At 38.0% G+C, this 24525-nt stretch overlaps 1 protein-coding gene across 9 annotated transcripts in view; it reads right to left on the reverse strand.

The window, feature by feature from the left end:
• Nucleotides 1-1384: 1384 nt before the first annotated feature.
• synrg (synergin, gamma) overlaps nucleotides 1385-24525 on the reverse strand; it is a 47431-nt gene continuing 24290 nt past the window's right edge. For 7 of the 9 annotated variants that reach the window (XM_015032569.1, XM_015032568.1, XM_015032573.1 and 4 more), the window contains 8 exons: nucleotides 16714-17259; nucleotides 13870-14033; nucleotides 13732-13785; nucleotides 12859-12955; nucleotides 11817-11965; nucleotides 10752-10862; nucleotides 10602-10640; nucleotides 1385-2339 (listed from right to left, as the gene is read on the reverse strand). In XM_015032569.1, the coding sequence (XP_014888055.1) occupies nucleotides 2208-2339; nucleotides 10602-10640; nucleotides 10752-10862; nucleotides 11817-11965; nucleotides 12859-12955; nucleotides 13732-13785; nucleotides 13870-14033; nucleotides 16714-17259 (1292 nt within the window). In that variant the 3' untranslated portion in view covers nucleotides 1385-2207. The remainder of the gene's footprint in view (nucleotides 2340-10601; nucleotides 10641-10751; nucleotides 10863-11816; nucleotides 11966-12858; nucleotides 12956-13731; nucleotides 13786-13869; nucleotides 14034-16713; nucleotides 17260-24525) is intronic. The other 2 variants (XM_015032570.1, XM_015032577.1) reach the window with 1 other exon arrangement.

A 24525-nucleotide genomic window follows, 5' to 3' on the forward strand; every position in this document is an offset into this window, starting at 1 on the left:
TGTCCCAGAGCAAGTTTAGCTTTAGCCAAAATACAAACAGATTTTATAAAAAAAAATCTAATATTTTATTAATATAATATCTGCTATAACTTTTTAGATTAAAGTTAATTCAACACTGAGGTAGTTTTTGTTTATGAGACCCAATCAACACTAGCTTCAGGATTAGCTAACATTGGCTTTGGTGAAAAGGTTCTTAGTTCGCTGAAAGTTGAAAAATATATATTTTTTCTTTTCTGCTTTTTTGGCTTGCTTTTATAAGAGGATGGCTGTACAGTTTTCACTGATTAATCTATAAGCTATTTTTTCTATGAAAAACGGTGTCACAGCACATTAAACCCATGCTAACCATGTGACTGAGTATCACTTGTGACTTTCACTTAAGAGTTGCAAAGTGTAAAGCACTCAAACAATAACAGACTAGATTTATAGTCTGTGTAGACTAAACCAAACAACGTCAGACCTGGGTTTGTAAAATCAAGTTATTGAAGAAAATTCCCAAGAATATCAACACTGACAGAATAAAAGCAAGAAACAAACACAACATGTCCTTGTGTGGACAAGGACATGTTGTCCTTGTGTGGACAAGGACATGTTGTGTTTGTTTCTTGCTCGCTTTATAATGAAAATTTAATTTAAAAACTGCATTCTGTATTAACTTGGGTTGGGTTTTGACAAGTATTTAAATTGCTTTGATGTGCTGAAAAGTGTGACAAAAAATGAACAAGTAAAATAAAGGAAATCAAGAACGGGGCAAACAGAAAGAGCAGAGAGAAATAAGAAAAGTGGGTCAAATTTCAAGTCAACTCAAATCAAGTGTACCTGGTTTTTCCTTTAACAGTTTCTTTTTCAAATCTCTTCATTGAGGCAACCATTTCTGGTGCACTTGGGCTAGCAATGCGACACAAGTATAAAAATGTTAAACTTTTGTCGATGTCATCGCGTCCTGTGTGTTGGGTTTCACTGGGAGTGGTCGATGACTTGTCACTGTCCCCGTTGTTCCCTGGAGTTAGCTAGCGAGGGTATTTTACCCATCAACTAGTGGTAGACTTGACCACCTCCAAACAAAATGCAATAAAGATGTCGGCACACAACTCAAACTTTACCCGACAGAAAAGTCCTGCGAGAAATGAAACCACATAGAAGATTTAAAGTTCTGCCATTTAAAACCTGTGATTAATGTATTTAAGACCAATTCACACTATTTTATTAAATTTAAGGTCTTAATTTTAGATAGATGAATTTAAGAGTTTTTAAGGATGCGCAAACATCTTGAGGAAAATCAGTGTTACTTCGGCCACATGAGTACATATTAATACCCAAAACTTGAAAAATGCTTTAGCTACTCTTTAATCTCTTAACAGAATGATTAACGTTGACACAAATCTTTAAGCACTCTTATTTATTCACATTATACTCAGAGATAAATACAATGCTACAACATGAAGTTGTAATATACAGAAAAGGAAAAACAAAAAAAATCGGCTGCAGTCCAACTTCAATCAGTTCCTTCATAACTTTCAAATATCCACACCAAACAGAAGAACAGAAACAAAACACAATTTCCTTCAAGACCCCCTCTCTCCCATGCCATTAAATATTTATAAAATACTATTTAAATACCCGAAAGGTGCTGAAGGTTTCATTCAACAGACATTCAACACGACGCATAAAAAGAGATGAATGCCTTGTAGTACAGCGGCGAGTCTGAATCTTTTTTTTTTTTTTCTTTTCAAAAAGTGGCATTAAACGAGCCTGTTGCACAAATTCAAGTAAAAGTCGACTTATGATGAAGAGCCAGGCTTAAAACCAAACACAAGGAAGAAAAAAAAGGGACTTTAAAAGCTCTAGATGTTTACACACATCCATTTTGCCAGTGTTTCTTTAATCATATTGCACTGCTAATCAATAAAATATGACATTTTTTTTTTCATATCACCTCAATATGCAGTGATAATCAGGTGAAATAAAGCAGCATCAGTTACAGATTTCAATACAACCTCCCTCCCCCGACTGACCAAAGTGATTTGTATGAATGAGATAAAGGTAAAAAAAAGAGAAAAAGATAAACATCTGAAACAAACAGAACTAAAAAAGAAGAATGCAGCAGAATGCAGTGACTGAACGTCGTCCTCTTGCAGTCGGCGTGACGCGACTGGCCGTTTCGCCCGTTTCAACTTAATTATTTCCTGCTCTGTTTCCATGGCAGCTCAGAGCAGGTCAGGCAGGATGAGCCCTGGAGGTTTCGGCTCCACGCAGTTGATCCAGAAATTGGCGCAGCTGGCATGGTACTGGTGGCCCCCGTACAGCAGCTTGAAGTTGTCCGTCTCGGAGTTGAAAGCCTGTTGGACAGAAAGGGTGAGGCGCTTAGAGACCCAGATCCCAGACATGATGGGAGGAGAGGGGGTTTGGGGGGTGTTTTACCGCTACACCCTTGAACGACGCTGAAAGATAAGAGGATTTCATTTCAGTTAGTCCCCATAAAGCAATCCGGCAACATGAAGGTGGGTCTTCATGTTTGTTTGTCAGCAGAAAGGACTGAAAGCCAATCAGGAACCAAAGAGACCAACATCATTTGGGGTTAATTCTGTTCAAAATGGAAGAAAGAGCCTTGGGTAGGACAGAACCCAACCAATAAACCGTGTGATGAAGTGGAGAGGGTGATTTTTAATGTTTTTACGCCACTTCAACTAAAATGTATCACTTTACAAATTCAATGTTCCGTGTGTTTGTTCAGATATGAGATAACTGAAAATAATTCAACCAATGGATGCTTTAGATCAAATCTCATTAATGTGAATGAACAGCCCAGTCAAAGTCCAATCTGTGGTGGACCCCGTTTAGACCACTCTGGTCTGTCTAAAAACAATATGCAATGAGCACTGTGGAGGAAGGTGTGGAGCTTTAAAATTCATCAGACTGGAACAAAGCAGAACTCTGCTTCAACTCTCAGAATCACTTCGAACCGCATGCTGTGATTAATTAGCCTCTATGCTTAAGCAAGGCACCGGAGGTTTAAGCAGAACTTGATTTGTGTCATTTTTAGTCCAGTGGTGCGCCGTGGCTCTGTAAGCGACCCCGCTGTAAATCAAACACGCACACAGTGGGGAAAGAAAAAACCCTCTGAACTCTCAGATCTGAAGGTCGGAGAGCTTCGTCCCAAGGTCAAGCTGGATGGGATTGTGTGTTAGCTTAGATCAGTACAAGAACAAAAACACTGGGAATTAAACTCTTTAAGTTGTTTGTTTTAAATAGATACCAATAACTTCTTGCCAGGTCGTGTATTTTGGGAGTAACTTAAAACTTTTTGAAGATTTTTTTTCTTCTTCATTTGTGTCCTTTGTAATTTGAACTAAATAAAAACAACATGAACAATTTAAAACACATCCTTTAATGAGACCAAGACTGAAATCTGACTTATTTTAAAAAGTTTTCAGTTCTCGATAATAATAAAAAAAAAAATAAAAAAAAAAAACTGCTGACAATTTTTGACCCTCACATAATGGCCGCCAAACCCCCAAAACAAAATCAGAATTCTTATTAGCATAAATATTTATTATATTTCTTTTCTAAAGGACACTAATTGGTAATTAAGGGTTTAACTGTTCAGAAAATGTACATTTGTTTTATATGGTGAGGATTAAATATGTTAGTATGCAATATTTCTAAAACATCATTTGTGTGTCCAGGCGACAAAGGTGGAGCCATTTGTTTCCATAGTTACAAACAACTTTGCTTCAAAACGAACAAACAAAAAAAGGTCGGATTAAAATGTTTTCATTTTTAATCATTCAGAAAGAAGAGGTTTGGACTGAAGTCAATAATGGCAATAATTAGAAAAAATTTTAATACTACGTTAAAGGATAATGTTTCTCATGGAAGCGTTTTTTTTTTGACACCAATAGAAAGGTTTGAATGTGTCATAAACATCTGACCTGTATCAAGCCATCTGTTTAGTTTGAGTGTGAACAAATCTAAAAATGGTCATTTTAAAGGAATAAAATGATTCATCGTGCTGTCACACATTCATGCGTGTGTTTACGCGAACATTCTGAAATATTTCTTCCACTTCAGTGAATCAATGTACGCCACGGGAAATTCAGAGAAACAAAATGGTTCATGATACAGTAAACATGAATTCAGCTCTCAGCTGTGTGCTGCTGCAAACAGAAAACACTTTGTGTTAAATTTCCCTCTGAAACCACATGTACGGGAACAAAGGAGAAAACATCTTGAGTGATGTCTTTTTAGAAACTGAAAAACCTCGTCTGTGGTGATTTATCTCTGTCAAGGCAGAAAAAAAAAAAAGAAGGACGGATACAAGATTCGCTCTGAGGCTGCATGTCTAAGACGATTAAGAGATTTTTGGCAGCAATTTTTGTAAACGCGTTTTTCAGCAACATTATTTTCCTCAAAGAATTTCCTGTCTGCTTTGAACAGGCTTCACTTCAAAGACGCCCAAGATGAAAATAGTAAAATCCGCTCACTTTCTGATGTCGTGTCGCTCCAACTTTGGTTGCATCTTTATTATTTAGTGCACAATCGAACAGTTCACTTCTGTTAGTCATTCCACGAAAAAACGTCTCAGAAAATCTGAATAATGTAAGACTGTGGAAACAATTTTTAATGAAGAAGTGTCATGGCCATAATCCGAGCTCTTGTATGACTTCAGTTCAGTCATATAAAACAAAATGCTGGCAGGTGGCTCAGTGGATGGCTCACAGATGGTGCTCTGGGTTCCTCTGTGACCTCCTGGATGAATACCCACTGTGTTCTTGGAGTAATTTAGTGGAAGGTTCTCTCTTTTTGAGTTTTTTTTCAGCCTACCTCCTGGTGTCAGACAGGTTTCCTTTTATTCTACAGATCTGGCAGAAACCTGGTTGGGGCTCATGAAACTGAATTATTATGTTTTCTTTAGACATGGCAAGAATGGTTGTTGACAGTCCAATCACTGTCAAAAACTGCTTTTTTGTGTTTACTCAGGTCTTCTTTCTCTAAAATTTGAGAAATCAGAAAGAGTTAGGGTGCTTTGACCCCTGACAGTCTGGGAGACTCGGTTCAATTTGGGGCCAAATTTGCAATTTGTAGTTTGTTACATTTTCAGCTGGTGTGGTTTGCTTTTACACTGCTCTACCATCAAACCAACCAAACCTTTTGAAAAACCTGTTCCCCTCCTCGCCTGTGGTGGCGCTGCACCAAGAACCACTGAAAGAAACAACATGAAAACCTCTGAAGAAGACACTGAGCGCAACTTCCTTCTTCAAGAAATGTAAACAAAGATAGAGTAGCGTCAAACTTGAGTGGTTATTGGATTTCTCTTTTGTCTTTGGTAAACGACTACAAGCCATTTCTCCCAGTAGCACTAGACGTGCGCGTTTATTTTGCCCGTATTTACCCAGAATGCCCTGGGCTAAGGTTCACTTCCTGCTTTTGGAGGGTCTCCAGTCCGCTTGCATCCACATTCATTTGAATCACACCCACCAAACAGAGACCTAGGTTCGTTGAATTTTGGGTTTTCTTTAGGTGCAAGGTGAAACTATGAAACAAAAATAACCTCTTTAAATACATAACTCTGTCTCATGAAACAACATAATACATACATTTCCCTTTTGTACCTAAAATAGTGAGGAAAACATATCTTTTTAGTGATATTCCAGTTAATTTTGATGAAACAGGAAGCAGCGTGAGGCGGCTAAAAGCGACCCGACTCCATTTACTTATCGTGATATAAAACAGTGAAAGCCCTCTGCTTTGCATTGTGATCTGATTTGGCCTAAACGTAGCGATATGACCCCCGCGTTGAGTCCGCGTTTCCACTGGCCGCAGGTGTAGCCGTGTGTGTGCAGCCGGCGGACACTAATGTGTATGATGTGCAGCTTAGGAGTCGTTCTCCCCTGGTGGAATAATTGAGGTGAAGCCGGAGAGAGTAATGACTCATGTGCAGTGAATCATAGGAGACGCAAACAGCAGAAAAAAAAAACAAAAAATCAAAACAAAACAAAAAATACTAATTCATCTCAGAGCTATAACACACCATTAAGCGAGATACGTCTCTACCTGTCTGAATGCAGAGTGCGGCTCAGACGCTCCGCTGCCTCCTTAATGCAGACTGAATGATACATTTTCCACTCCGCTCACATTTCCCTTAGCGGAGTGATTTCCAGTTCAGATCGGCCCTTTGTGGCCCCTGCCTACTTGTTCCTGCGTAGCTGTGCTCCGGACCGCCGGGGTCAGGAGCGAAGGAAGGAGGACGGCGTGTAGGAATGAAAAAAATAAAATAAAAACTCAGAGTGGTCATCACGCAGAGACATTCTATAACGAATCCGCCTCATTCTGCTCAAACCTGCAAAGGCTCTGATGTCAACGGAAGCTGATCAGAAACGCCCTTTTTTTTCTAATACTAGAAACATTTAGTCCCGCCGCTCTGAACCAACAATCGGATCAAATGGAGTATAATTATTTGCCTGACCTTTTCATCAGATGATTAAAGCTTCATATTCAGGCCAGAAGATTTCCCATTTTGGCTAATCTAGCTTAATCGCAAAGATTACTTTCTTTTTACTTTTGCTAAAAATGGCTTCTTTCTTCTTTTTTTTAAAGTAATGTTAATTTCATGCAGCTCCAACCTGTAGGTTGTCATAGCTTCACTGTCTTGAGGATGGTACATACAGCTGAACCCAGAAGTTTACATACACTGAATAAACAGGTGCATAAGCCTAAATCAGACCAAACATCTGTTTTATTCTGTTATTCAGCTTTTATGTTGCAGGAAAAATGAGAGAAGGAACAACTCAGATTCATTTTTTAAAGTCTGATGATGATTACTCTCTCTTTAGCAAAATTGGGGAGTAACTAGTTACCATTTTCTGGAGTAACTTTTTTGAGAAAAAATATAGGTTAGGAGTATTTTTATTATGCTGTACATTTACTTTTACATTAATAATTTTATTAAGAAGTATCGCTATGCTCGAGTACTGAATGAAGAACAAGGGTTTTTTTTAACCAGAAATAATCCTGTCAAGACCTATGATTACCATATTAATGATATTTACATTAGCATTAATATGCTAATGCTAAAGGCATTCTATCATGAATTTAAGGTCTTAATTTTAAGCACAGGAACTTAAGACTTTTTAAGGATGCACAGACTCCCTGTAAGGTATGGGGTGCAGAGCTGTTTTGCTGCAGGAGTAACTGGTGCACTTCACAAAACAGATGCCATCACAAGGAAACAACGTTATGTGGAAATACTGAAGCAACATCTAAAGCCAGGAAGTCAAAGCTGTCATAGCTTCCAAAAGCTTCCTGTCCATTTGGAAGATTGTTCTTCCAAATGGACAATAACCCTCAGAATACAGCCAAAATGTTCAAGGACAACAAAGTCGGTATTTTGGTGTGGCCTTCAAAAAATTCTGAGAAAAGTTGCTTGTAAAAGTCTGATTTAGCTTTGGAAAGTGAGACAAAAGGTGTGCGCATAATTTCATTCAGTGTATCTAAATTTCTGGTTTCAACAGTACAGCATTTTGGGTCCCAGCCTGTTCAACGGTAAACAAACAAGGGATTAGATCAGCTAATAGTTTGAAAAAATAAAACTCTTCAGGAGAGCGAGGCTCAAACTAAGCCTCGTTAGTTCCCTTCTTTGCACGTTTTCTGGAACAAACAAATCAGCACTCCATCACCACAGGACAAGAAACCAATCAGTGCCTTCTGCTGGTCTTTCACTCCATTATACACAAAAGGGGAGTCTGGCCTCTAATGCCTTCTCACCACTGTGGCTCTGCCAAAATCGTAATTAAAAGACGCATTATTAATCTCAAGCTAGTGGCACACAGGCAAAACAAATTGGTATAAATGTCAGCTTAAGTCTGGTCACAGAAGAGTGAGTGTGTGTGTGTGTGTAGGTCTATTATCTGCCTCTCTCTTGACAAATGCTTAAGCCACATCTGCCGAGATGCCTCGCAGTCGTCCGCGTCTCTCTCGCATCATCCATCTGGCTGTGGCCGAGCGGCGGAGGGACAACCAGAGCCGACGAGCGGCAGTGGCGGCAGGCTGCCCTTTAAACCGCAGGCTCTGAGAACACCATTAGCGGCCCGCTCCGATAAAAATCACCAAGGTGGACACACAGCCATGCAGCAACCCCTACATCCCCCATTTGGAGAACGGTTATTAGAAACAGCAACGGTTGTTAGCTGAAAGGGAGGGAGGTGAGCAGCTACCTCGAGGTGGAGGTGAGAGAGCAGAAAAAAAATTGAAACGAACCCTGTTACCTTGAAGGAACCAATCCCAAAGTGCAAAAAAAAAAAAAAAAAAAAAAAACAGCCTTAGGTGCCAAAGTGACAGAGCTCCACTTATTCCAGAGTGTGTTGTTATCTTTTGATAGTTATTCTGACATGCTGTGGTACAGAAGCTTTGGAGACAATCATGTGTCTGCGTCAATAGATGGAAGCAGCAGCGGCCGGACGGGGCGGGCCTGTCGGCCTTTCAATTAGAGCACACACTGGGCAGTAATGAGAGAAACAGAGAACTAAAGGTTTTACATATTCACAAGCAACTACACTGACCGGTTTACGGCTCAATAAAAATAACCGGGAACAAAATTAACTTGACGTTGATCTAAGTCTTGATGCTAAAAGCCTCTGCTGCTTTCTCAACTAGACGAATGTGAGTTTACAATTCAGCTCATTCTTTCAAACTACAATAAATAATTAATATTTCTTTTTCTTTAAAAAGGAGTACAGGCAACATGTTGATCTGCCCCTGATCTGTGTAATGGTAACACCAATACTAAGTGGTCCTGATCAATAGTTTTCCAGTTTCTTTAAACTTTTGGCTTCTTTTAGGGCTGCAACTAACAATTATTCTGCCGATTAATCTACTATTCTGACAATCGATCAAATATTCTGTCAATTAAACGACTATTCTGACGAGTGATTGAGTAAAAACAAATTTTTCATTTAACCATTAATCCTTTCTTTATACATTAGAAATGCACTCAAAGATACAAATAAACAAATAATTCAAATTCTTTCTTTAAATAAGAAAAATAAACATTTTATCATATAAAATGCAAACCACAGCATTCCTTTAGCGTACGCTTGATCATTTGTAGCAAAGGATGCCGATCATCTAAAAACCAAAAAGTACTTCAGACATCAACTGGGTTGAACATACAGACAAAACATTTATTTTTTAAAAATCTTACATGCAAAAATGTATATATGTATAATTTTGGTTTAATTAATGCTCCAAGTGTGTTGAACTTTGAGTAAATGGCCTTTTTTTCAATCTGTACACTTTAGTTAATAATTAATCAAATACTAAATTTGTTAACTATTTCAATAAACTACTGATCACGGATAATTTGATTTATCGTTTCAGCGCTATTTCTTTTTGTGTTTTTGGAGGGTGTGTCAACAAGAATTAAACCTGAGCTTTTTGTGGATGACTCCCAGGGTCCACTGTGTTATAAAAGACATTTAAATAAACATCCATGCCACACCTTTCAGAGTTTTACTGATTTCTTTTCTAAACATTCTTTTTCCCTAGCACATCTCTGTGCAGCTGTGTTTTTTATTACATAACAATTAAGGATGCAAGTTATCAATTAATGAGTTAATCTAAAGTTAATTGATCTTATGAATCGACTGCTGATAGATAAGTGACCATTTTCTTAAAAATCTGAGGTTTCTCTTGTATCAAAAGCATCGACTGCTTTACTTAACTTGAAGGGCTTCATTTTTCACAATAAGATAAATTTAAAAATGAAGGACTTAATTATATTTGAACAATTTATTTGTGTCACCTCTGTTAAATACTGACTGAGTTAACAGAAAGTTGTGATTTTCTTACATTATTAAACTTGGGACATATTTTTAAAATATACCAAAACAGAAACTTATTGGGTTGCTGAATAGAAAAAGAAAAGATGAAAAGACTAAAATATTGTAAACACTTAATCCCAATGAATTGTTAACAATATTTACAGGGAATTAAAGAACTTGTATGAAACAGTATTTTGAATTGACCAACTGCGCTTCTCTACTTTTTCTCTCTATATGCAAGTTATTTTTTCTGTAATTTCACTAAATCAAAACGTAACACATTAAAAAACTAAAACAAACTAAATATAAGTGAAGAAATGAGTTCACATGCACCCTGACAAGCATGCAGTCAGGCTCCAGCAGTGCAGGCGGCGGCGATGCAGAGAAAAAGCAAGCCCATCTGTTTACATTAGCAAAGAGTAATAAATGTGTGTTTACAATTTCCAAGCAAAATGGATGGAAGAGAAAATCGCTGCTGAACACAAGACGCAATAATCAAACCCAGGGAGAAAAGCTGCTGCTGCAGTGAATATGACCAAAAAAAACAAAAAAAAACCTTCTGTACTTCTTAAAGTTCTGCACAGTAAAATAACTTCTATGGAAATGTGTCAGGGAAGCTGCTGGACTCTAACAGAGGAGATAGAGGGGAGATGGATCCTGTCACTTTGGCCCCCTGCAGGGCCCGAACATTACAGGAAAATAGGCCCCCAGAGTTCCCAAAAAAAAAAAAAAAAAAAAAAAAAAGAAGGATGGGATTCAGATGACAGTTTGACTGGTTCATACTCGTTTTAACAGACGTCCAATACCGCTTCCCTCTTTGTTCTGCAAAAACGTTTCAAAGTCAGACATCAGTGGTTACGCGGGGCAGGTGGAGAAACAACAGCATTCATGGAAACACATTTCGACCGCCGGCATGTGACGGTGGGCACAAACCTTGCTGCGAGCGTCGACGTTCAGCAGACACACTCCACACGCCAGCTCTTTGGCGTTCTTGATGCCGGGCCGCAGGATGCAGGAGGAGAAATCCAGGGAGCTTTCATCTGGCTGCACACACACACACACACACACACACACACACACACACACACACACACACACAATGTGGTTTACATCCTGCCACAGGGCGACATGCAATCATGTATGTTTCATGTATGTCGGGCCTGATGACATAAAACATCTTGATGTGTCATCGGTTTTATTTTGTCTCAAACTTTTCGGCTCCTGAACAGGTTACAAACTTTTCCAGCGCAGTCAGACCCTTTGAGCTCAATTAAAGTATGAAATAAAATAAAAAATCAAGATAAAACTTGACAGATGTGTCTATAGTGGTCTGGATTTAAATATGGAGTCTAATTAGACTGGATAGATAGAAAAAGATAATCAAGGATGCACTGTGTATCATCGGTATCAGTTGATTTTAGTAATTTGTTAATGTATTGGTCTGATAAATAAAACTTGGCTGATATGAAAAACTGATATTTATTTCCATCTTATCTGTGTTTCTAGAGGAGGAAGAAATAGTAAATAGTATGTTTAATAAAAGAAGTTACTAACTGTAAAAAGGAAACAATGAAATGATGAACAGATGGATGGAGAAAGAATAGAATGGATGGATGGAGCGTTCAGACAACCGGATAAATTATGAAAAAAATATATATATTTTTTCAGATTAGTAAAGTTTTTTTTTTTTTTTATAAAAATTTGAAAACCTTTACTGATTCTTAAAATCCACTGGCTTGGCTGAAGAAACATGTGTGATATAAAAAAGAAATCAAAAGTCTGATTCGTCTCTGAAAAGCTTGAGAAATAAATCCAAGCTGCCAGTTATTTCTGTTGATCTGAATGTAATTCTATCTGGGATCATTGTATCAAAAGAAAGATAAAAAACAAACAAAAAAATAAACAACAAATTATTGGTTTTACTTCAACGGACCGACATCACTTAAAACTTCATCGGTGGAGTGTTTGTGGAAGCATGAATGTTTCACAGCGACTCACTACGAGTTTGGCCAGCGACATGAAGCCGATGAGGTTGTTCCAAACCCGACTGATGTCCTTCAGCAGCTGCTGCAGCTTCTCTGAACACACCGCGGTCGCCTTGATGCCCAGCTCCACTCGCCTGGTGACCCGGTACACCTCCACCACACCTGATCACAAAATACACAGACGTATGAAAAAAAAAAAAAAAACTTACCCACAGGCTTCAAAAAAAAAAAAAAAAAAAAAAAAGATGAAGCGTTTTGGGTAACAGTTACTTTCAGACAAAGTTTTTTTTTTTTTTTTTTTAATCTTAATTGTAAAATGTTTATTAATTTTTTTGTACAGTTTTGGCTTAATTACCTCTCCCAGTTTTTGTTCTTCCAGCAAATTGCCTGTTTTAGAGTCTGTATGTGTCTAGTTAATGTAGGCCTGTCACAAAAATCAGTAAATCAGTTATTCACAAGATAAATTAAAACAAAATCAATCATTTCCATTTAAGTGATTTATTGTTTTTCTTTCTTTCAACCAAAAACTGGATGATAAAAGTCTTCAGTCTGGTGCTTTGGTCTCAACTTGCCCCTTTTTTGAATGGCAATTTTGTTTAGAGAGACATTATAATTGACTTTATTTGTTGTTTCTGCTGTTCCATTGTTAACTGTTCTTTAGAATTTAAAGTTTATTGATCTTTACGAATGTGTTCTTACATTATTAAGCCATTTCCATTATATTACTTGAAAATGATCCCCAAACAACATTATCGTTTATTGTAATAACTTCTGGGACAATTTATTGTTTAGCAAAACTTGTTAGCGTGACAGATTAATGATTAATCAATTACGTCATTAATTGACGATTATTTCAAAAATCATTTCATCGTGATTAATCCTATTAATTGTTTCTTCTTCTCAGTCCAACAAAGTGATCTTATGACAGTGATTTAAAGCTGAGGCGCCTGATGTTTTTACAGTGCGTGTGTGTGTGTGTGTGTGTGTGTGTGTGTGCGTGTGCGTGCGTGCGTGCGTGCGTGCGTGCGTGCGTGCGTGCGTGTGTGGTTCCTCACCCAACAGGTACTCCATGCCGTGAGCAGACTGGATGACCTCGGTGCAGACAGACGAGCTGCTGATGCCGTTCAGGGTGTTGTTGGCCTTGGTGATGACCTTAACGAGGAGCGACAGAAGCCAGCGTTATGTCACACATGCTATTTCTGCTCATCATCATCATTACTGAGCATAAGCACTGCTGCTGAGTGAACATTGTGTTTTACATGAATACAGGTGAAAGATAGGAATGTTTAGTACCATGACACAAGTGCACAAGGCGTAGTTTGCTTTAGTTAGTGACTCTAGTAGTAAATCTCAGCAAACTGATTCTTTTTTTTTGGGGGGGGGGAGTATTTTTAGGAATCTGGTTTCCTCAGAAATGTTGAAACATATCAATGAAGCTTTTTGTTACCATGAAATAAAAATCCAAAACATCTTTCAATTACTTTTGGATTGGAGAGAAATAGTTTGCCTTCATATCTACATCAGTACAGGAGGATTAGGGCCACGCCAAGAAAATAATAAAAACATTTAAATGACAAGAATAAAGTAATAAAATTATTATAATAAAATCATAGTACTACAAAAATAATGAGAATTTTCATAAATAATAATCATATTACTATGACTTTATTCACAAAATATGACTTTATTCTCATATTTGCACTTAATTCTTAAAATATGATTTTGATCTTGTATAAAGTCGTATTTATTCTTGAAATACTACAACTTTATTCTCATAATACTGAGTTTTTTATTCAAGTATTATGACTTTATTCTTGTAATGCATATGTTTTTCTTGCTATAGTCCCAATATTCCGTCGTACATAAAAGAAGATCTGGGACAGAAAACACTAACAAAATGCTGAATGGTGACAAAGTCGAACACAAACCTCCAGAGCGCTTTCCAGACACCTCTGCCACTCGTATGCGTACCGCTCGCTTTCCTGCAGCAACCAGGAGCTGCAGTTAGCTCACACAAAGACAAAACCAGAACAAAACAGCTGCAGCACACTGAGGGACTTGCTCACCTCCACCTCCCCGGTCAGGTCTTTGTACTTGTCCCTGATGACGGGCAGGGTGGGCTTCTCGTTCAGCGTGTTGGAGCGGTCTCTGAAAGGCTGCTCTGGAGCGGGAGACGGAGGCGAACGCCCGATCTCCTTCTCGCCCAAACTGTGACTGCGTTTGTGAGAGCCTGAGGCCAGGACGGGAGAGGAAAAGGCCAGAGAAGGAACGTCAAACAATTGGTCAAAACGGTTGAACTACATCCAAAATTTCAGACCTGATTCAGTGTAATTATCTAATCTAACTCAGAATTTCCTCTACACGTAGTTGATTGTGGCGCAACGCCATACCTTCAGAATGAAGTTTTTTGTTATATTAACCAAGATTAGAGATTGAAATGAACTTGAATTACTAACACCGCCGGATCCTGCCTGCTTGGCGGTGAAGCTGGCTACTGTGCGCTGCTCTGCTTTCATGAATGAAGACGACAGTTTGAAGTAGAAGTTGAGAAAAGGTGAAAGAAAGGTGCTGAAGGAAGGTTAAGTTGAATGCATTTTTAGTTCTGGTTTGTGAAAACGGCCTTCATTCAAATGTTGCATTTGAATGACAGTAACATAGTTAATTAATATAGTTTGGCCTTCAGGCGCAATGTTTCAGATACATTTTGAAGGCTCAGATTATGGTATTTAATCAGTAGAAACGTACATTTCATAATTATGATTTACTTTGTACAAAATCCCATTTATATACACAAAAGCTTGTGACTGTAACTTCACAAAATGAGTAAAATTTCATTAGGTGTGAATACTTATTTTTAGCAGTTTGCAGTGATGGTGTACACTTGCATTAATACTCACTCTCTGTGTGTGGCCAAATTCCATAGACACTTTTATAGGGTAAGTAAAAGCTTCATTTTTATCCCTAATAATTAGGTACAAAATAAAGTCAGGGATATGCAAACAGGAATAATTCACAGACAAACAAATCCTGGCAATGTACCACACCAAACATGGGCACAAACCGAAGCCCTCTGTGTTCTAACGGGACCTGAAGCTCATCCAGAGTCGGGTAATCCAGACCCAGCTCCTCCACAACCCTGACAGAGGGACGTGTCATCTTTCCCCACAGCCACTAACCCCGCCGCAAAACCCCACTGCGATCAGATGACTGCTACATGGGGCAAAGAAATGTTAGCGAGGCCCTTCTACTTCAGACGAATTAAACCCGGCCCAGGGAGGGAGGAGTCTCATGGGGGCTTTTATCTCGGTGTAATTAATTATTTGTGGAACGTAACGCCGGCAAACAGCAGTTAAAGGAAAAACGGTTCCGGTTAATTTCGGCTCATGGATTTTTCGGGCCTCCAATAATCCATCTCGGTGGTCAGTGCCATTAGAGCGGGACTGTCATGGCAACACCACCATCTAATGTCTGACGGCTCCATTACAGATCGGGTGGAGGTAGAGCGGCGAGGAGCCAAAAGGTTGGAGATTACATTCAGCTGCTCCCCTCGGAAATCTGAAAAATCTGCTGCTGCTTGCTATTGTTTCACTTCACCATCACTCAGATTAGATATTACTGATGGATAGGACACACCAGTTTTAGCCAGTTTGGTCTTGTGGAAATGTAATAAATTTTAAGTTATTTCGGCAAACTGAAATAATTTGAAGTCCACGTTCCTGTTCATTGTTCATTTCATAAGTTTCTCTCTGTCACTCCCACATGGACAAACACATGTTCACTAAGAGATCGGTTGGGAGAGCAGAGTATGTAGGTTTGATGGTACTTTGTGTTTTACTGTAGAAAATGTCAGCTCTTTTCGTCTGAACATAGAGTTTCCACAAAATCTCTGTGAAAAATGACACTTTAAAGGATGACTATTCTTCCGGCTAATATTAGCTGAACTTTACATCTTACAGGTGCAATTTTAGAAGGACTTTTTGTAAGTTCTGTTGTATGAAGACCCCTATGGACATCGTGGGAACTTTTTTGCTTTGCACGCATTTCTAATCTGTTCATGCGGAATCTTGAACACTGAAAGTCTTTCTGCAACTATAGCATGTTTTGTAAAGCATCTTCATGTATGTGTGAGATATCTGAAGTTTTATATCTTCTTCTTTAGGATGCAAATACAGCACCAACTTATATGCAAAATGCCAGAGGCAAACACGTCAATCTTGGGTTTTTTAGTCCTGCTCTAAGACAGAAACTTTCTGTAAGAAGACAACTAAGAAAAATACTTCCAAACTATTTAGACTATTTTAAAGTTATTTTTTTATCCGACACATTTGCTTGTGTGTTTTTAATGTTTGTAGTCTAAATGGTTAATAAAAGGGCCGATTTTCATGCGCAGTCCAATCTTCACCATATTCTGCCCCAAATACGTGAAAATGTATAAACACAGTTTCAGTGATGAGGCCTTTAAATGTGTAAATATGTGCAATTTTAAATAGACATTTATTATCACTGTGATGGTATACTAACAAAAGCAGGGTGTACCTGCAAATTATTGTGAGAGAATTCAATAGTTTTGCAAAGTAATGCAAAGGAAAAAAAAAATCTCTCATTCCCTCCTGGGGGCACTGTAGAGTTTCATCACGATTTGAGATACAGATTTAAAAAAGAACACATGGTCTATTGTTTACATTTAATAAATTAGGTAACAAATCTTTGGACGTATTCTCTCATTATTGTGGCATTTAGCAAATAAAAATAATTTGGTAAATCGTAAATAGTCAGATTTAACTTTAGACAGTGAGAAAAAAAAATTGTTTTTATTTGGTGTATGTAAACTGCATGAACATGTTTACATTACATATAAATGCATCTAATTATCTGTGCTCTGGTGTGGTTGAAAAGTCATGAAGACTCACCTTGAACAGACAGGTCAAAAGTTGCGAGCTCGTTCTTGATCATCTCCTCGCTGGATTTGACTTTGGTTTGAGTGCTGGCTTTCAGGAAGTCAAACTTGTCGAATTTGGGCTTGTCCCCTTGGAATGTGCCAAATTCGTCCGGAAACTCGCCAGGGTTTCCCTCCGAACCCACCTCCGTAGTGACAGCGGCCGAGTCTGACTTTTCAGAAACAGTACTGGCAAAATCTCCAAAGTCATTGTCGTCGCCAGGCTGGTCCGAGGAACCGAAGTCGGCAAAGGCCTCGAACTTGTCGCCTCCCAAAGATCCATTCTCTGAGGCTAAAGAGGTTGTGACCTTTGCCGGGGAGCCATTGGACATGTTTTCAGTGCTGCCAAAGCTGAGTTCGTTCCTCTGTGACGGTACTAAAGATGATAGAGAAGCCCCTTCCATGCCCTGGGGCTTTCTCAGATCGCTGGCCAGACTTTCATCTCGATCTGACCAGTCGTAGCTGGACAGTGTGCTGAGGGCCGACGTCCTAAACGGGTCAAACTTCATGTCGTCTCTTTCTATAACGACAACACAGACATACTGGGTGGTTCGTGGGGATAGCACAAAGATACAAGGACGAAAAACAAGCTGTAGCATTATTCATACAGTAAGAATTTAAGAAGCATACATACACTGACCACAGATATGAATGTCATTAATTATTGCCTTTGAATGATGCTCAAACTATTTCAGTAACATTTAGGGTGTTTTCACGGCTCAAGTTGCAACATGCGTCATATCTTCAGCTGGTGTGGTTCGTTTTTGCTGTACATTGTGTCAAACAAGCCAAACCCTTCTAAAATCCTATTCCCCTTCCCTCGCCTGTGGTGGCGCTGCACCAAGAACCATTAAGGGAAATGACACAAAAACCTTTGAAGAAGAAGACACTAAGCACAACATCCTTCACAAAATGTCAATAAAAATGGAGTGGTGTCGGATCTTAGTGGATGTAGGATTTCTCTTTAGTCATTCATAAAATACTACAAGTCATTTCTCCTGCTAGTGTTAAACACATGTTTGTTTTGGTTGTATTTACCCAGGATGCCCTGCGTTGTATTGTGCCTCCTGCTTTTGGAAAGTCTTAGCAATGTCAATCACACTCGTGTATGCACGTCCTCTCCCTTGTTCACTGCTACGCTACAGCTAGTTCCCCACAGCAGAGCCTGCCATGAACACTCAGGCTAGTTAGCATAACAACCAATGACATTGTTTCTCCACCATCAGAACGTTAAGGTGAAAAAATTTAGATAAATTGATTATAGATAGATTATCTATATATATTAGATAGATTATCTGTCTCATCTTTTACTGTAATAACATTGACAACATGGCAAGAGTTTTAAATATATAAAAAAAATACATAGTTTATAAAAGTTACCTACTGTAATAGTAAAGTCTTCCATACTGCTGTTTCCATGATGCTCTCAAGATTGAAAAATGCATAAACATTTCGAAATAAAACGTGTGTTAGTCCACATCAATTGCAAAATAATGGGAAAAAATTACTCATAAAAATAAGAATTTTTGCAATTTCTTTCATTAGGGTATTTTACTGTAGCATGATGTTAAAATGGATGTATAACTGTCTCCATTACGAGCCGGCCGTCATTCCTTTCACCATCCCTTTTATTGGAGATCAGAGGTGAGACACCACACTGCTTAACAGTTTGAAAAACATTTTCTGTTGAGTGAGCAGATGCTAGCATACAGTCATGGTAAAAAGAAAGTGGACCCTTTTTCAAATCTATTTTTTTTAGCTTTACTACATCATAGAAATTGTTTTTTATTTTTGTTTTTTAGAAAATCTCCAGTGCCCAAACAACAGATTTCACTCTGTCAACGATCTTTATTAAATAAAGAGTCAAGTAAATTTTAAAAGCTATGCGATGAAAAATTATGTACACCAGATGTTTCAGAATTACATAAAAACACCTTAAGCACCAATAATTTTGGCCCATTCTTTCACAAAATGGTGCTTCAATAAAAAAAAAAAATTGATTGCTATTAAACTTCAGATGGGGGACAGATGGTCTACAATACATTGATAAACAGAGGAGTTCAAGGTCGATTCCATGTCTGGCAAGGCATCCTGGTGTTATGGCTGCAAAGTAACCTAAAACCTAAGGTGCATGGAGAGGGTCAACAACCTGGAGCGGTGAAGACTCCAGGATCACTAAGGACGGTTTCACACCACATATTCTGGTAGATTCGGTTCGATCCGGGACCCAAATAGCAACATTTGTTAAATTTTCAGCTGGTGTGGTTTGCTTTCACATGGCACTGTCTCAAACAATCCAAACCCTTTGAAAAACCTGTTCACCTCCTCGCCTGTGGTGGCACTACATCAAGAACTACTGAAGGAAACGACATTGAAGAAGACATTGAATGCAAATACCTTCTTCACTGAATGTTAACTAAAATGGAGTGGCATCAGGTTTTAGTGACTGTAGGATTTCTCTTTAGTAGAAGACAAGCCATTTCTCCCGCTATCTCTAGACTCGTGAGTTTGTTTTGGTTGTTTTTACCCAGAATTCCCTGCACTATAGTCCACTTTCTGCTTCTGGGGTGGTCTCTAGTCCGCTTGAATCCACATATGCATTCGAACCAAACCAGATTTTACTTCGACCAAACTGAGACCCAGGTGTTTAGCTGGAACAGAGTTTGCTTTCTTGGTTTGTATCAGAGTTTGATTGAACATTCACACCTTCCCAAATATAAAACCACTCTTTCTAGGTAAATGAAGTGGAGTTGGATTAATGTCTTTCCCTCCTGGCATACTGTTGACACATACCTCAATGCTCCATAGCAGCAAACTGTCAAAGCTGTCACACAATTGATGAGGTGATCAATTGCATTTGATCAGCAGCAGCTGTATGCTACTTACCATCTTTAATCCCAAAAGCAGAGTTTTTCCATTTTGATTCAGTTTTACCCATGCAACGGGTAAGACCACATCGCTTGTCAACAAACCTCACCTACTGTTAGGGTGTTGAAAACCGAGCAAAAATGAGGGAAAAATTAGACCTAACAGTTCCTCCTTACATGCTAAAATCCGCATGAGAAGACAAACTGTGAAAATCGGAATCAAATTGTCGACACATTTCGCTTTAACATCTTTTCAGCTGAGAGTGTAACAATAAAATCCTAAAACATTTGGCACTCTCAATATGGCAATGGCATAATTTAGATTTCAGCAAATAACACTTCATTTGGGAAAGACAAGCTCCCTCCCACACAGTGGATTATTCTTAACACAATATGATATTTTGATCATTTAAATGCCTGAATTGAACAGTAACAGCCACATTTATTGCCACTCCTGGTAAGAATGAATAAAAATATAAACTTTAGCTTTATCACATACTTATTCTCAAAAATAAAAAAGGCAAACCTTTAATTTAAAAGCACAGGGTTCCAGGTCAAGCATTGTGTTTTCTGTGGTGACACATAGAAACACTTCTACCTCGAAAGTGGTGTGGCTACTGAATAGTTCAATTTTGGTCCCATCCTACCAGGAAATTCTCATATGGTTTTAGTGGTAAAGATTAAATGAGCTTCAGCATGATTTTTCTTCAGCAGAGTAGTAATATGCAGTAAGTCGGAGCCACTTCAGTTGAGTGAAAATTTGCTATATATAAAAAAATATTTATTCCAAGTCTTTCTGAAGCTCGTTGCTAGTAGTCATTTGTTCCTGGTAAACTATTGTGGTAATTATTTTTGATTACTAGCAAAGAAAGCGAAGATCTCATGCTCATGGATGGTGCAAATTCTGTTGGATATTATCGCTCAAATGGTTCTCACTGGAAGACCAAGATGTTTGAAAAATGCCCCTAACCAATGCAATTAGCATTTCTAACAATAGCTGTTTCCGTTAAAAATGTGAGCAAATCTTTGTCTATGTTAAGCTAATGTAAAAAAAAAAAAAGAAAAAAAAAAGAAAACAATTTCGCAATGTTCCCATTAAATAAGAATTGAAATTAAAATCACGCTAGCATTCATCATCTATCAGCCTTCAGGTTCAGGCGTTGGAGCGACTAACCCCTTATTACTTGTGTGCGGCTACGCAAGCAATGTTTTGGGGAAATTGTAGTTGGTGATTTTACAGAAAAGCTATGGATTCAACACATCTGAATGACACACAACTTTTATAAACTGTGTGAGGCTGAGGGAGCTCTAGTGGAGCCAGCTAAACATTGTCCGAAAAGCAACAAAAACAAACCATCATCCTCCTACCACTTCCTGTTGTCTTCTTCTGCGTTTTTGGCAGAAGTAGCATCCAGCTGTTGATCACGTGACTCATGAGATATGAAAAAAATTCCGATATGGCTGAAAAGACATATCATGCACAAACATTTTTTAAGAAAAAACATACGTTTTTTTCTAGATAACGCGAGTTATTTTCATAAGAATTTGCGCAATTTTATGGTTAATGGAAACACAGCTACTAAAGTTTCGATGGTCTTCAAAAAGTTTTTACCTTTTGCCCATCATGACATGCTTCTTCTGAAAAACCTTTAGATTAGGTCATCAGTGAAGTTGATATTAATTTACACAGAGAGCGAGACTGCTTTCTAAATAGTGACATATTTCAGCTGGTTTCTTTACCTTGCTTCTTTTCTTCATTATGATTTTGCATTTTTGCATGTAGCTACCTTAGATTGTTGACATCATGTTAAAATCCCATTTAGAAATACATTTACTGAGAAAGACAGTGTATTAATTACTTATTTTCCCTGTTATTAAACACAATCTCCTTTTGTTGTACATGTATATCAGCTATGCAGGGAAATTACAATAAACTAATATTAATGGTGTTTTCTTCCACCAGAAGGATTTCTATTTAAAGGGCATCAATCAAAACTTCATCTGTTTCTCCTGCATTCCTTTAAAACTAATATTATCTGACGCCCGCACAGCATGCTTTTTCCTCTCATCTGAACAAACACCTACTTCCACCTTGTTGAACCCTTCCTATTTTTGCATAACAGGGCCAGAAATGTACCAAGCAATTTGTGAAATTGACAAGGAGGGTAATTATTTGTAACTAACCCGGGTTACTCTTCTCAAAGAAGGAAAGAAGACGGAAAAAATAAGACGGTACGCATTTGAGCAATACCAACAGTAAAGTTTATTACGATAACATCAGTAGAGAGAAAGAGAGAAAAGGTCACAAAGTACTGTGTGAAAGAAGCCTACTGTTACAAGAGGTTTCGTGAAACTAACACTTGTAAAAATTAAAACTCAGTCATTTTTGATTACAGGAAGCATGCAGAGTCAGGAGTGGAGGCAGAAAAAGAACGAACAAGAAGGTGAAAACGGACAAACAAAAATCCGTAGGTAAAGAAAGCAGAAACCAGAAAGAGAAGGCACATTCACAGACTAGAATCAGCAGTTTTTAGGGAGTTGACAAACTCTTGACTATTAGTTAAGCAACAGGTGGTTTTGGAAAAAGGATTTGAGTACAGAACATTTGGAAAGCCTGGTTGAGAAGATAACCCAAAGAACAAGGCAAGGAGGAAGTAACCCTTTGAGGCCCTAAAGGGGATAAAAGAAAAAAGAAACATGGGCAGAACGAGTCAAATTTAGAGAACAAAAAGAAAAGCAGCAAGATTTTTACATTTGGTCAAATGTGAGACGAGATAGTAAAAACAGAAAGGGGAATAATTTCACATCTGCCTTAATCTGATGGAAATGAGAGGAAGTTAAAGCACTCAAAGGGTTACAGAAAACAAAGCGGGCCATCTTACACCTGACCTCCTAGAGAGGGCCTTAAATACATCCAATCAGACAGATTTAAAGAGACAGTATCCTTTTTTCTCTTGCTACAGTGAAATAACCTTCTTAGGTTTGAAAACACTGAAATTCATCACTAAATACTGCAGGATACATTGAACATTAACAGTTTGCATCACAGCAAGACCAAGGAGTCTCTCTCTAGCCTCAAAATAAGACAGTTTGTATTCCTGTAATAAAAATACACTACTAAAATCTTTATGTATACATTTCTTCTTGGATAAAAACAGCTTGCAATACGTTTCTTTTTTGTTGTTGTTTTTTATGCATAAAATGCTCACCATCTTTTATGTTCTTGTCAATTTCACAAATTGAAAAAAAGCAGGCACACTGCAGCAAAAAAGCAAGGCAGGAAGGGTAATGCTAACTTCACTACGTTCTCAGAGAGCCAGAACCGCAGAAACACGGATGAGAAATCCATGCGGCGTTCATTGAAGTGAAACGAAAAGGGCCGAAAAAAAAGAGGATAAAACGAGGATCTGAGTCCATTTGGTAACGCATAAAAGAAATACTGTCTCTTTAAGAATACAAACAGTTGCTAAAACACAGTGCAAAGCGTATAGAGAGGGGCTCAAACAGCTCAGCCTGCTACATTTAACAACAGGTTAGTTGCTCTCCAAGATCAGTAGAGAAAGAAGATTTTACAGAATTTTATGTTTCTTAGGAATGTATCAATGTTTCTATGGACCAGCTTTTTCTCTTGTTTTTTTTTTGTTTTTGTTTTTTTGCAATATTTGAGCTTGTTTAAGTTAGCTGAGATGACCTTTAAGGGATATGATAGAGCATGTTTACATTTCTGTTTGTTTCTTTCTCCAGTGAAACATCCTGGATGAAATGATTTGCTGTGCAAATGTATTTGCAACCCTTGAACTATTCCATATTTTGTCACAGTTCAACCACAAACGTCATGGTGTTTATCGGGATCTTATGTGCCGAATTGTCACATAATTGTTTAGTGGAAGGAAATGTTTAGTTTTGATGGAAGAAGAAGCTGCTCTGGTCAGATGAGGGTCAAATCTATGTGCAAAACACAAAGTGTGAGAAAAAACTGAACCTGAACGGCATATGAAGCATGATGGTGGAGGGGTTATGCTGTGGGGATAGTTTCCTTTAGATCAGACATTGCTGCAGCAGGACGCAAGTAAATTTAGCTGGACGATAAAATTGTCCCAGGAATTATTGCGATAAATGATATTTTTTGAAAACATTTTCAAACAATATATCGATAATGGCATCTAAATGCAAGTTTTCCCTCTGAAAGACCAATAAACTTTAACTTTGTAAAGTTAACACTGGACCTGGAAGACATTTTAAATGTCCAAAATGAAAACAACCCAAAACAATAAATAAAATGAAAATATAAACCACATGCAATTGAAACTGTAGATTTAACAGATTATAAAGTCTGTACTCAAAATTGCCATTCAAAATATGTTAATCATTAGAACAGAAATAATTGAGTTTATTTAAATTTATCATGTGATTATTTTATTTTGATTTTTTATTTTTATTTTTTTAATCAATGGTGACAGGCATAGATATTCGCTTTTGAGTTTGGAGTTGACCAACTGTGGATTAGATCGAAGTATCTTTATGAGTTAATTCAGGCAAAATCCAAACCTGAATCCAGCAGAGAACCTACGGCAGAGTTTCGAGATTCATATTCAAACATTTCCCAGCCAAAATGAAAGAACTTCAACTATTTTACAAAAAAGAATCACCAAAACCAAGAGGTGCTGAACCGACGCTAAAAGACTTAAACCTGCACTGCAACAACAGGTGAAACTAGGGGTGTGCCGATAAACTAAACTTGATTTCCTCAGTTTTGGGAAATTGGTAATCGGCAGTTGCTTGGTTAAGATTATCCACCTCCACAAAAATCTGTAAAAGTCTTTCTCTCTACAGTGACGAAGGTCAACAACAGTCCCCCCAACTGTTTTTAGCGACTTTTCAAATGAAAAAAAAAAACATCAGTATCGGCCAAAATCAGA

Source organism: Poecilia latipinna, unplaced genomic scaffold, assembly GCF_001443285.1.
Source record: "Poecilia latipinna isolate Pla-1442-1.1 unplaced genomic scaffold, P_latipinna-1.0 Scaffold246, whole genome shotgun sequence".
NCBI classification, from domain to species: Eukaryota; Metazoa; Chordata; class Actinopteri; order Cyprinodontiformes; family Poeciliidae; genus Poecilia; species Poecilia latipinna.